The 13257-nt window shown below is 45.4% G+C and overlaps 2 protein-coding genes across 12 annotated transcripts in view; both read left to right on the plus strand.

Moving 5' to 3' along the window:
• TP63 (tumor protein p63) overlaps positions 1-13257 on the plus strand; it is a 314554-nt gene that overhangs the window by 59961 nt on the left and 241336 nt on the right. The gene's annotated exons all lie outside the window — the stretch shown is intronic.
• The window catches only part of LOC142295818 (uncharacterized), a 79899-nt gene continuing 68669 nt past the window's right edge, over positions 2028-13257 (plus strand). The window contains exon 1 of the mRNA XM_075338910.1: positions 2028-3320. Coding sequence (XP_075195025.1) covers positions 2088-3320 — 1233 coding nt within the window. The 5' untranslated portion in view covers positions 2028-2087. The remainder of the gene's footprint in view (positions 3321-13257) is intronic.

Raw genomic sequence — 13257 nt, forward strand, 5'->3', positions numbered from 1 at the left:
GATCTCAATCCTATTGAAAATATATGGCCAAAGCTGAAAATGCAGTAATGAGCAAGGTGACCTACAAACATGGCTCAGTTACACCAGTTCTTTCTATCAGGAGAAATGGGCCCAATTCCTATGAACTACTGTAAGAAGCTTGTGAAAGTACAGTATATCCAAAATGCTTGACCCAAGTCATACAGTTCAAGGGCAATGGTACCAAATACTAACGAAATGTATGTAAACTTTTTTTTTTCTAATTTTAACTTTAAGATTTTATTGGTTTTCATGCAAAACATAACAGTTCACACCATGTGGTTAGCTTTCACAAGGCATCTTGAAAATAAAGGGCCTACAAAGTCCGACCATACAAAAGGTTCTTCTTTTATGCCATAAACTTAACACAAAGAGGAGAACATCTGAAAGGAAAAGTACCAAAGAGTAAGAAGAAAAAAGAAGGAAGAGCACAGAGGGAGAAACCACGGCGCCACCACTCACCAGTCATGTCCATAAGGGAAGGCAGAGTTTCTCTTTCAGAAATGGGGTCATGTCATAGGTTCGCACCAGACCCCGACAGATAGGACTCCTAATAAAACCATTTGGTGGTCACAGACTCCACCTCCCCCTGTGATTGGGCAAGGATCCTCTCCATCTGATAGACCATGTTCACTTCGCCAATCCACTCCTCCAAGGTTGAAACATCCGCAGTTTTTTAGTGGCGAGGAATAACAGTATTAGCTGCCGTAGCACAGATTTTTTGTACATTTTTTGGGAAATTGAAAACATATAAAGCAAAACCGCCTCAGGGCGTTTGGGCACTACAACCCCTGAAACTTCCCGGACCACCTCCAAGACCCCATCCCAAAACGTCGTGAGGGCAGCACACGACCACTATGTGCCATGGAGCCTCCCTGAGCCCCACACTGCCAACAAGTATCCGGTATCTCTGGGCACCATCTGTGAAGAAGGGAAGGAACCCTGTACCACCTTGAGATAATTTTATAACTAGTCTCCTGAGACTTAGTAGCAGTTATCGATTTATGCGACAAATGAAAGCAGCACTTCCATTGTTCTTTAAAGAACGTTTGGTTGAGTTCCCGTTCCCACGCTCCACAAAAGGGTGGGAGGGAATCCAAGCCCTTAGAGATCAGCATTTTGTAGATACCTGAGATAGTGTGGGTAGGGGCCATTGTCGCTGTTCGCATGGTTTCAAAAGGGGATTGAAAGAATGAGAAGTCATTCATTTGCGTAAGGGATGAAATAAAGTGTTGGAGCTGTGCGTATTCAAAATTATGGCGCAGTTAAAGGGTTTTTTCCCTCAAGATTGTGGATAGCAAGAGAATAGTTCCTTGTGGGCCTACATGCAGTAGACGAAGAGATGTTCTCTTGGAACCGTCTAAGAAATAGGTAGTGGAGGAACCCAGAGGAAATCTCAGAGTATCCGTCACCGGCGTCATGGGTCCCCATCTACGAATCAAGCCGCATCTCCTTCCTGGAGCATGTATCGTGCGTAACGTTTGCCCAACACTATACCCCACCGCGAGCTTGCGGCGGTTGAGTAGGGGCAAGGTCCAGGGAAGGGTTGACACTGACAGAGAGCATGTATGTAAACTTTTGACTTGCAGAAAGTAATAAAAATGCCTTAACACATTCTCTCTCACTCAATATTCTGGCATTTGGCAAATATAAATAATTTTGGTAATACTAATTGACCTAAACCGGGAAAGGTTTATTCTGATTTCAAGTCAGACAGTGAGAAAAACATGCTTATGTGTCTTTTTAGATAGTGTATGTAAACTTCTGTATGCCATCAGCATAAAAAAATTGTTTAAAAGAACAGAGAGTCCTCAGTGGTTGATACCTTTTAATGGCTAACTGAAAAGATGGTAATAATTGCAAGCTTTCGAGACTACTCAGGTCTCTTCATCAGGCATGGTATAACACAAAATCTGAAGAGTCACGTATTTATACACAACAGGACTTAGAATAGTGCAGTAAAAAAAAAAAAAAAAAAAAAAAAAAAAAGAACAAGTTATATACTCTGTGTCTGTTGCTCGTCGTGCTCGTTCCTGGAGCTGCGGAAGGGACCGGAGAGGCAGTTCAATATGTCGTCTTGGGTGAAAGTCACTAGGGATCAGCCGCAGAAACCGGCAGCTGGTACAAAGAAGCCAAGCTGGATTCCTCGTCTCCTAGACATTAATCCATACAAGCCAAGCCAGAAGGCCTCGTTCTCGGAGCAGTATAGCAGAGATTTGGAGGAACAGAGCAACTTTGAGGAACTTTTTGGAAAGAAACATATCTTTACTTCAGGAACAGAGGAATACTGTGAGCGATATCAGTACTCACAAAACAGCAAACAGTTCAACTCTGATGATCGCAGAGAGAAGCTTTATCTGAAGTTTTACCAGCAGATACAGGATGAATACCACAAGGAGAGACCTTCCGACTGTGTGATAGTTGCTATCAGCAAGGATCAGATGGAGTACGCCACTGCCATAGGCCATCGATTACAGGATCATGGCCTTGTGGTGGAGATGATATACTTGACATCAGAGTCTGGTCTCACGCGCGCCCTCCAGGAGGTTAAAAATGATGGCTCCCCGTTTTGCATACTAGTTGAACATTCAAATGTAGCTCTGTCCTCTTGCACCGCAATCATTCTTCATGACTGTATCAAAATACACCGTAATATGCCCATGGAGGATGCCCTTGGTCTGATAGTTAAGGCATTTGGGAAAATTTTTGGTGAGCGTGAACAGCAGGAGCGTAATGAGATTTCACACAAAGCGGCTGATCTGGCGGATGACTACCTGGAGAGGGAACTCTATCAATCTTACAATGTCCCTCTGGACATTAGACACCTTCTCTTCCTCTTAAGCGATGGCAAATATTTATATTCTGAAGAGCTGAACTCAATCAGCGCCTACCTGAAGACCAGGATAACTGAGCTGGAAGGTTTTGAAGAGGCGGACACCACTGAAAAGGGAAATGCTGCATATGACAGTCACTCCGGCACTAAAACACATCTCCTGGAGAAGCCTCCTCCGCTCCTCCCCACTCCTGCCCGAAATTCCTATGTCACACAGCCCAAGCCTTCTCTGCTCGGTGACCGACCTGCAGGCGCCGGGCTCCTTCCGACACCAGGCTTTAAGACGGATCTCTCAGATGACGGCATGAGCGCGGTGTACGAAGCTAATATACAGGCAGTCGCTGCTGTGGCTGATGCCCTGGCCAAGCCTCCACCGCTCCTCCCTACTCCCGGCATGACCCCACTAATGTCAATCGGAAAACCATCCCTCCTACGTGAGAGACCCTCCGCTGGACTTCTCCCTACACCAGTTCATATAACTTGTTCTTTTTTTTTTTTTTTTTTTTTTTTTTTTTTTTTTACTGCACTATTCTAAGTCCTGTTGTGTATAAATACGTGACTCTTCAGATTTTGTGTTATACCATGCCTGATGAAGAGACCTGAGTAGTCTCGAAAGCTTGCAATTATTACCATCTTTTCAGTTAGCCATTAAAAGGTATCAACCACTGAGGACTCTCTGTTCTTTTAAACAATTTTTTTATCTCTACTGGCTAACACGGTACAAAGATATATTTTACTTGTGCCATCAGCATAGACATTATACTGAAAGCTGTGAGACATTATGAGCTGTCCCAGGCCGCAGGTGTAGATGGAGAAAAGTAGGGTTTCTAGAACTGAACCTTGGGGGACACCGACAGATTGGGGGCAAATTAAGGAAGTGGTGTGTGACTGGGACATGCTGAATGTTAAGTATGAAGAGATCCAAGATAGGACCAAGTCTAAGATGCCAAGAGATGAGAGAATCTAGAATCTATAGTAAGAGGGAATGGTCCACTAAGGCAGAGGAAAGTTCCAGGAGGACAGAGTAGTGTCCCTTGGCTTTGGCAGTTAGTAGGTCATGGTGACTTTAGTTAGGGCAGATTTGGTTGAATGATCGGGTCAGAAGCCAGATTGTAACAAGTCTAAAAGGGAGCGGAAGAGAAGTGAGTTGACTATTCAAGATGGACATGCTGTTCTAGTAGTTTTGAGGCTTCAAGGAGAAGTGAGATGGAGTGATACGGTAGCTAGAGAGAGAGGATCGGTCAAGGGAGGGTTTTTTGAGGATGGGTGTGATTGAGGCATATAAAGCATGAGGGGAAAACACCAGTTGTTAGTGATATGTTGAAGAGCTGGGTTAGTGTTGGGCTGAAGACTGTGGTTGGGTTTGGGATGAGGTGGGACAGGATTAGGTGAAGTGCACAGGTGGCAAGATGTGATCTGGAGGGTAGAGAGGAAAGTTCTGTAGTGGCTGAGAAGCTGGTTTTGGAGGAAGAGGGCTGAGTGGTTATGAGGAGGGGCTGTGGGGACTGTAGGCCAAAACTTTCTCTGATGTTTTCAATCTTCTGCTTGAAAAATGAGGCAAAGTCTTCAGCTGAGATGAGATGAGAGGGAGGAGGTGCTGGAGGACATAGGAAAAGCAGGTTTATTTTGCAGCAGTGAATGTGGACTTGAAATTGTTGCCATTGCCAGAAGTATTTAAGTGGTTAATCGTCCCTGATTGGCTCCAAAACCAATCAGAGTTGATGCCTGTGGGTGTCAGCTGTCAAATACAACTGTAACTCTAGGAATTTCACCTGCTGGGGAAACTATTCGCTTATTATAATAAGGCCCCTGAATGACCACTGTTAAAAGTTGTATCGACTGTCACTAAGGTGTTAAAATTTGACATATCAAAAAGAGACAAAAACCGCAGCCAAAAACAAATTAAAAACATATGTAAAAACAAGCACAAAAATGCAATGAAAAAAAATCAACTAACTTAATTTACATAATAGTTGCAAAAATGTTGCAGAAATTCTGCAACATCCAAATCTCACCAAATACTCATTGTGGTAATCTTGTCTAAAAGTTGGCAGCAGTAAAAACACTTTAGATTGTACTAGCTGTAGTACCCGACGTTGCCTGGGATAGTAACTGTCTCTCTCCCTATTTCTCACTTTCTCCCTCTCTCCATCTTTCTCTCCCTTTCTCTCTATCTGTCTCCCTCTGTGTCTCTGTCTGCCTCTCTTTCTCTGTGTGTCTCTGTGTGTGTGTGTCTCTGACTCTCTGTGTGTGTCTGTTTGTCTGTGTTTTTGTGTCTATGTCTCTGTGGGCCTCTGTCTCTGTGTGTCTCTGTGTGTGTGTCTCTGTGTGTGTCTCTTTATGTCTCTGTATCAGTCTCTGTGTGTGTCTGTTTTTGTATTAGTCTTTGTGTCTCTGTGTGTTTATGTCTGTGTGTGTCTCTGTCTGTCTTTGTGTGTGTCTGTCTCTGTATCAGTCTTTGTGTGTGTATGTTTCTGTATCAGTCTCTGTGTGTCTGTATGTTTGTATGTCTCTGTATGTGTGTCTCTGTGTCTGTGTGTCTGTCTCTGGTGTCTCTTTGTATATCTGTCTGTCTCTTTGTGTGTCTATGTCTGTGTGTCTGTCTCTGTCTGTGTGCCTGTCTCTACTGATATATTAACTCGCAAATAAGCTGTCTTATACTAAAAATGTCCTTCGTTGCCTATAGCAACCAACCAGAGCTTATATTAATGACCTCTAGCTCCCAGCTCCATTGACTTTAATGTAAACAGTTTTTTTGGTGAATATCTGTAAAGCGTGGGGTTACATTTTTCCCTCGAAACATAATCTATGACGTTCCCTGAGTAACATGAGGTGTCTGTGCAAAAGTTCGTGATTATAAATGTGACGATGCGGATTCCTTTAGCGGACATACATACACACATATACACATAGAAACAAGAAACATACGCACATACATTCAGCTTTATATATTAGACTAGCTGTAGTACCCTGGTGTTCCCCGGGATAGTAACAGTCTCTCTGTCTCTCTCCCAGTCTGTGTCTGTCTGTCTCTGTCTGTCTTTATCTGTCTCTCTGTCTGTCTCTGTATCAGTCTCTCTGTCTGTCTCTCTATGGCCTAAAACACACGACATGAAAATCGGTGCGAGTGGAGTGCGATAAAAAATCCCATTCCACTCGGACCAATATTAGCTTATGTGTCAGCACCCATGAGCGATTATTTTCTCGGCCCCAATCGGACCGAGAAAACAATCACAGCATCCGATTGTAATGTGAGACTCTTTCTATCGCACCCATTCAAGTGTATGGGGCAAGAGAAATATCGCACTGCACTCGCGGTGCACTGGTGTACTGCCAGTGCAGTGCGAGAATGGCAATAGCCGGTTACGAAGGAGAGAGGGAGATAAATCCCTCCCTCCCTTCCTCAGTGTCGACCCGCCCCCCGCAGCTGAGGTCTGCTCGCATGATCGGACCTCAGTCGCAGGGACAGTCACATGACACTCGGCTCTGCTGTACTGTCAGCGTGAGCCGAGTGTCATGCGAGGGGATCGCATTAGTTCCCGTGTGGCCTTGGCCTATCAGTCTCTCTGTCTGTCTCTGTATTAGTGTCTCTGTCTTTTTCTATCTTTGTGTCTGTCTCTCTCTATCTCTGTGTCTGTCTGTCTCTCTCTATCTCTGTCTGTCTCTCTCTCTCTGTCAGTCTCGTTCCAGGTCTGTCTTATTCCAGGTCTTTCTGGTTCCAGGTCTGTCTCTTTCGCCATCTGTCTCTTTCCCCGTCTGTCTCTTTCGCTGTCTGTCTCCTTCCCCGTCTGCCTCTTTCCTCGTCTGTCTCATTCCCCATCTGTCTCATTCCAGGTCTGTCTCTTTACCCGTCTGTCTTGTTCCCCGTCTGTCTCGTTCCCCATCTGTCTCATTCCCCATCTGTCTTGTTCCCCATCTGTTTTGTTCCAGGTTTGTCTCGTTTGAGGTCTGTCTCTTTCCGCATCTCTGTTTCCCAGTCTGTCTCTTTCCCAGTCTGCCTCTTTCCCCATCTGTCTCGTGCCAGGTCTGTCTTGTGCCAGGTCTGTCTTGTGCCAGGTCTGTCTCGTGCCAGGTCTGTCTCGTTACAGGTCTGTCTCTTTCCCCGTCTGTCTCTTTCCCCATCTGTCTCTTTCTCCATCTGTCTCATTCGTCATCTGTCTCGTTCCCCGTCTGTCTCATGCCAGGTCTGTCTCTTTCCCTGTCTGTCTCTTTCCCTGTCTGTCTCTTTCCCTGTCTCTTTACTTGTCTCTGTCTCTATCCCTGTCTTTTTACTTGTCTATATCTCTTTCCTTATCTCTTTCCTCGTCTCTGTCTCTTTCCCCGTCTGTCTCTTTCCCCATCTGTCTCTTTCCCTGTCTGTCTTTGTCTGTCTCTCTCTCTCTGTCTCTATCTCTCTCTCTTTCCTAATTCAAAGACAGGAGGAATGCTGGTTTAAATCTGCGCCAAACCACAGGAGTCCAGTTGTAGTTAGTAAATCCCTTTTCTTTTATTAACACAGGTCTACGCATTTCAGGGACATATCCGTCCCCTTCCTCAGGACAATGTACAGAGAATACTATCATATTACTATACTAGATCACTAGATAGTATTCTCTGTACATTGTCCTGAGGAAGGGGACGGATATGTCCCTGAAACGCGTAGACCTGTGTTAATAAAGAAAAGGGATTTACTAACTACAACTGGACTCCTGTGGTTTGGCGCGGATTTAAACCTGCATTCCTCCTGTCTTTGAATTGTCTCCTCACTGCGGGACTGCTGCCTCCCACACCATCTCTACGTAACTTGCATGCGTGTTAAGGGGTTGTGACTGGCACAACCCCACCAGGTGAGTGTTCCCACTAACATCCACCCCCTACGTGTTTTTCCGGGTAAGACCCTATTTGCGCCTTATCTTTCCACAGTTTTTTTTCTCTCTCTTTCCTGGCTGTCTCTCCCTATTTCCCTGTATCTGTCTCTTTCCCTGTCTCTCTCTCTTTCCCTATCTCTGTCTGTCTCTTTCCCTGTCTCTGTCTGTCTCTTTCCATCTCTGAATGTCTCTTTCCCTGTTTTTCTGTCTCTTTCCCTGTCTGTCTCTTTCCCTGTCTGTCTCTTTCCCTGTCTGTCTGTGCCTGTCTGGCTCTGTCTCTTTGACTGTCAGTGTCTCTCTATCTGTCTCTTTCCCTGTCTCTTTCTGTCTTTCCCTGTCTGTGCCTGTCTGCCTCTTTGACTGTCTGTCTCTCTCTCTGTCACTCTCCCTGTCTATCTCTTTCCCTGTCTTCCTGTCTCTTTCTCTGTCTGTCTGTGTCTCTCTGTCTGCCTCTGTCTGTCTCTTTGACTTTCGGTCTCTCTCTCTGTCTCTTTCCCTGTCTGTCTCTGTCTGCCTGTCTCTGTCTGTCTCTTTCCCTGTCTGCCTCTTACTCTGTCTGTGCCTATGTCTGTCTGTCTGTCTCTTTCTTTCTGTCTCTCTCTATCCGTCTCTCCACCGATATCATATTACCTCACACAGAAGCTTCTTATACTATGAATGTCTTTTGTTCCTATAGCAACCAATCACAGCTCCTATTAATAACCTGCAGCTCGCAGCTCCATTGACTTTAATGGAGGCAAGTTTTTTGGAGAGTAACTGTAAAGCGCGGGGTTAAGTTTTCCTGTCAAAACATAGTCTATGACGTTCCCATGGGAGTCACATGGGGTGTCTGTGCAAAATTTTGTGATTGTAAATGCGACGGTGCGGATTCTTTTAGCGGACATACACACACACACACACACACACACACTCAGCTTTATATATATAGATCAGGGAAAGGCAGCAGGTTTGCTTACTAATTGCATTGCAAAGGTGTTATCTGCAGCGAAGTCCGCAACCTAAATTGATATGCTCTGGATTTCATTTCCTTTGTGGTCTCATTTTTTGTATTGTGCTGATGAAATAAAAATTTCATTTCCTTTACTGCTACTGCAATATGCTGAGCTTTTTATGGCTGCAATTACAGTCAGAAAAACAGCTGTGTATAGATCTTGTGTGAACATGTCCTTTAACTGAAAAGGGCAACTTTTTGCAACATCACAGTTTCCAGTACAACTTTTTTTTTTGTTTAATTTGAATAAACTAAATATATTTTTTTTGGTTTATGTTCTATCACCTTCATACTAATTACTTCCCTTTAAGTTGTACATAGGTGAATCTCTGAATATACAACTGAATGCACTAAATGAATCCGCATGGATGTTTGAAGTGTCTTGGTTAATCCACGATAAAAGGTGGATCAGCAGAGCGCACAATGACTTCTTGGCTGGAGGCACCAGTATGTAGAGCTTTGAATATAATTGCAGCTGTAAACAGCTGGGTGTAACCAGGATGTAATTAGGGAGAGGAAAACTGATATGCGGCTTTTGAAGCTAATATGTTTTAAAAAGATCATAATGTGTTGTGACACTTGGTCAATAGTCCAAGTATGGAAAAGTGCGAACTTGTGATTTAGGCCATGTGCACACGTTGAGCATTTAGTGTTTTTTTAATCTCAGTATTTTGTAAGCCAAAATCAGGAGTTGATAAAAAAAAAATCCAGAAGTGGTGTCTGTGTTCTTATTAAACTTTTCCTCTGATTGGTCCAGTCCTGGATTTGGCTTAAAAAAAAATTCACCAAATGCTCAATGTGTGTTACGTGTCTAGGGCCGGTAGTCATGGGCGAGGGCTTCACTGCTTTGCTTACCCCGCCACGCTATAGACATGGGGGTTTGAGTGTGTGTGGGAGTTTTACCTTGTCACAGCGTTACTTCTTGGCCACAAGCCAGTTTCTCATTGGCTCGTTCACACTGCGCGAATCCGTGTTCAGGATTACTAAAGATGAGTCCACAACGGTTAAAAACTGCATTTAATTTACTTGGCGCATCGTTGTCCCATGGGTATCTAACCTCACAGGTCAATATGTATCACTGTGAATATCGTACCCTACATGGTTATGCTACTTTTTCAGGATCACTCGTCAAATTGATTCCCTCAGTATCAATAACCATCAGTCAACACTGACCCACCACTGTCCACACTGTTCACACTAGCCTCTCTGATGAAGGGGGGAGGGGGGTGTCGCTCTCTGGTCCCTCAATTTCTCCACAGAGCTTAAGCTGCAATCTGGTCCCGGTCACTTTTACTTCCTCCTGCCCATTACTTATGCCTTGACTTACTCCCCACACCTCACTACAAGTTCTACTCCTCAATTCAGGAAATACCCAACATTATACCACCTTCACTGTGAGCCACCTTCTCTCGTTAACGCTCCCAGCCCTGACACTATACCTGAGGCCAAGCATCCCCTTCCAACTAGGGAACCCAGGGCTGGTGACACCTAATGGTGGCCAGTGGTACTGCACCCATAACCATACGCACACAGGGAACTTGAACATTCTATTATCACTACACATATAAACACAAGGTATACATTCTTAGGTTAGTTTCACACTTGCGTTGAACGGTATTCGTTGCATTGCATTGTGTAACGGATGCAACGGATGTGTTGCATATAGTGGCACAACGGATGCTGCAAAACAACGCAATTCGTTTTGATTTTTTTTTTTTTACAGTTTTACCAGCGGCAGACTATTGTGAACGATCAGCTGATCGCTCCCAGCAGCCGGCCGCCGGGTGATCAGCTGATTGCTCCCTGCAGCCGGCCGCCGGGTGATCAGCTGATCGTTCCCTGCAACCGGCCGCCGGGTGATCAGCTGATCGCTCCCAGTAGCCGGCTGCCGGGTGATCAGCTGATCGCTCCCGGCCGCCGGGTGATCAGCTGATCGCTCTCTGCAGCCGGGTGATCAGCTGATCGCTCCCAGTAGCCGGCCGCCGGGTGATCAGCTGATCGCTCCCGGCCGCCGGGTGATCAGCTGATTGCTCCATGCAGCCGACCGCCGGGTGATCAGCTGAGCGCTGTCACTTGCCAGCGCCCGGGCATGTTGGCGGGCGGGCGCTCAGCTGAGCGCTGTCACTTGCCGGCGCCCGGGCATGCCGGCGGCCGGTCACTCAGCTGAGCGCTGTCGCTTGCCGACGGCCGGGCGCTCAGCTGAACGTTCGGCCACCGCGAGTCAAAATAAAGTTTGATTTAAAAAAACAAGAGCATGCGCAGTGAAATCCAGAGGATTCCGCTGCTCAAAACAACGTTGCATGCTGCGTTCCTCCCGCTGGGCGAAAGCAACGGAGCGTCGCCCAGCGGAAGCAATGCAGGTCCTTTTGGTACAATCCGTCAACCATACAAGTCTATGGGAAACAGCGGAATCCGTTAACGGATTCCGCTGTTTTCCAAAAGGGCGGTTTGTAACGGAAGGAAAACAACGCAAGTGTGAAAGTACCCTTATAAAACAATGATGTCTTCAGGGGGTTGCAGGTCACAGGACATTCCCATACATGTGCATGAGGCCTTATAGAGTAATGCCTTTACAGGTAACTGCAGAATCCCAATTCCTGAGTCTGAGACTGTTATATTTCAATAAGAGCTCCATGTACGTAATTAACCTCAACCCTGGTTTGTCCACATAAGATCTCGCTTTATTCTTGTGCGGAAAAATCAGTCTTGATGCCACACCCTCCTCCTACAGATGTATTCATCTTTTTTGAAGCCCAATACAGTCCAGATACAGCCAGTTAATACAATTTGCACACAAACAGCAAGGATATCAGTGAATAGAATGCAAACTCCAGGCTAGACCTACACAGTAATATGTGTCACGTCACATGGAAATAGTAGTGACACATTGCAATATTGAGCTTAGTGACTTCCTATGTTATCTCATTGCGACCTGCGCCACACTGCAACAGAGTCGAAAATGTCGAAAAAGGATTTTTTGTTGTTGGTTGCAAGACTTTTTAAAGAATTGATGTTGCGAAACACATGTCAACGATTAGCCTTAGTTTTACTGAAACCCTTCCTGCAAAAATGTACCATAATTTTCGTTTTATAAGACACACCGGATTATAAGATGCACCCCAAATTTAGAGATAAAAAAAGGTAAAGAAAAATATAGGGGCCGGTTTACAATCTTACCAGACAGGAGGGGCGGCTGCAGTGGTGGAGCGGGGTCACAGGACGCAGGGGCGGTGCTGTGGGTGGTGCAGAGGGGGGCCCGGATGCTCACTGTGGGCTGCGGCGCTGAGCTGGAGCAGAGGACGCTGCTCTGTGCTGAGGCAGCGGGTATTACTCTGTGCTGAGGCAGCAGGTGCTGCTTTGTGCTGGGGAAGCCAGTGCTGCTCTGTGCTGGGGCAGCCAGAACTGCTCTGTGCTGGTGATCATTATGGGTGGTGTGGCACTGAACATTCTGAAGATATTGGGGTGTGCGGGCACGTGAGTACATGAGAGTTTGAGCCAAGAGCTCAATATGTGCACACACCAACTGAGTGCCATTATTTGAAGCCCTTACCGCGGACATCTTCAGAATGAGCCGTGCCTCGCTGCTCGCTGTACAGAGTCTCACTGCCCACCGCACAGAGCTGCACAAAGCAGCACCACCCACTGCACAGAGCAGGGCTGCCCGTCTTACAGAGCAGGAACATCTGCCACACAGAGCAGCACCCACAGCACAGCGCACAGCATTGCCCCTACTTCCTGTGACCCTCCTCCACCCCCTTCCTCCCCCGGGAAGCTACATTTTAAGACGCACCTCTCATTTTCCTCACACATTTTTTGAGAGGAAAAGTACGTCTTATAATCCGAAAAATACGGTATATTAATCTGCTCACCTCCTCCGGCTCTATAACATCTTGTCTGCAGATCAGATACTGTTTTCATGGAGTGGAATAGTAAATAACAAGTTTAAAGAGATTATTTAATACCCAATTTCAGGGTACATACACTATCTAAAAAGACACATATGCATGTTTTTCACACTCGCTGACGTGAAATCAGAATGAATGCTTCCCATTTTAGGTCATTTAGGATTACCAACATTATTTATATTTTCCAAATGCCAGAATACTGAGAGAGAGAATATTTTTATTACTTTCTGCAAAGTCAAAAGTTTACATACATTTCATTAGTATTTGATACCATTGCCCTTGCACTGTATGACTTGGGTCAAACATTTTGGATATCCTTCCACAAGCTTCTCACAATAGTTGGCAGGAAATTGGGCCTAGTCCTCCTCACAGAACTGGTGTTCGTGACCCATGTTTGTAGGTTGCCTTGCTCGCACCTGCATTTTCAGCTTTGCCCATAAATTTTCAATAGAACTAAGATTAGGGTTTTGTGATGGCCACTCCAAAACATTGACTTTGTTATCCTTAAGCCACTTTATAACCAGTTTGGCAGTATGCTTCAGGCCATTGTCCATTGGAAGACCCATTTCTGACCAAGTTTTAAGTTCCTGGTTGATGTCTTCAGCTGTTGCTTCAGTATTGCCACATAATCTTATTTCCTCATGATGCCATCTATTTTGTGAA

The sequence above is a fragment of the Anomaloglossus baeobatrachus genome, chromosome 3 (assembly GCF_048569485.1).
Source record: "Anomaloglossus baeobatrachus isolate aAnoBae1 chromosome 3, aAnoBae1.hap1, whole genome shotgun sequence".
Taxonomy (NCBI): domain Eukaryota; kingdom Metazoa; phylum Chordata; class Amphibia; order Anura; family Aromobatidae; genus Anomaloglossus; species Anomaloglossus baeobatrachus.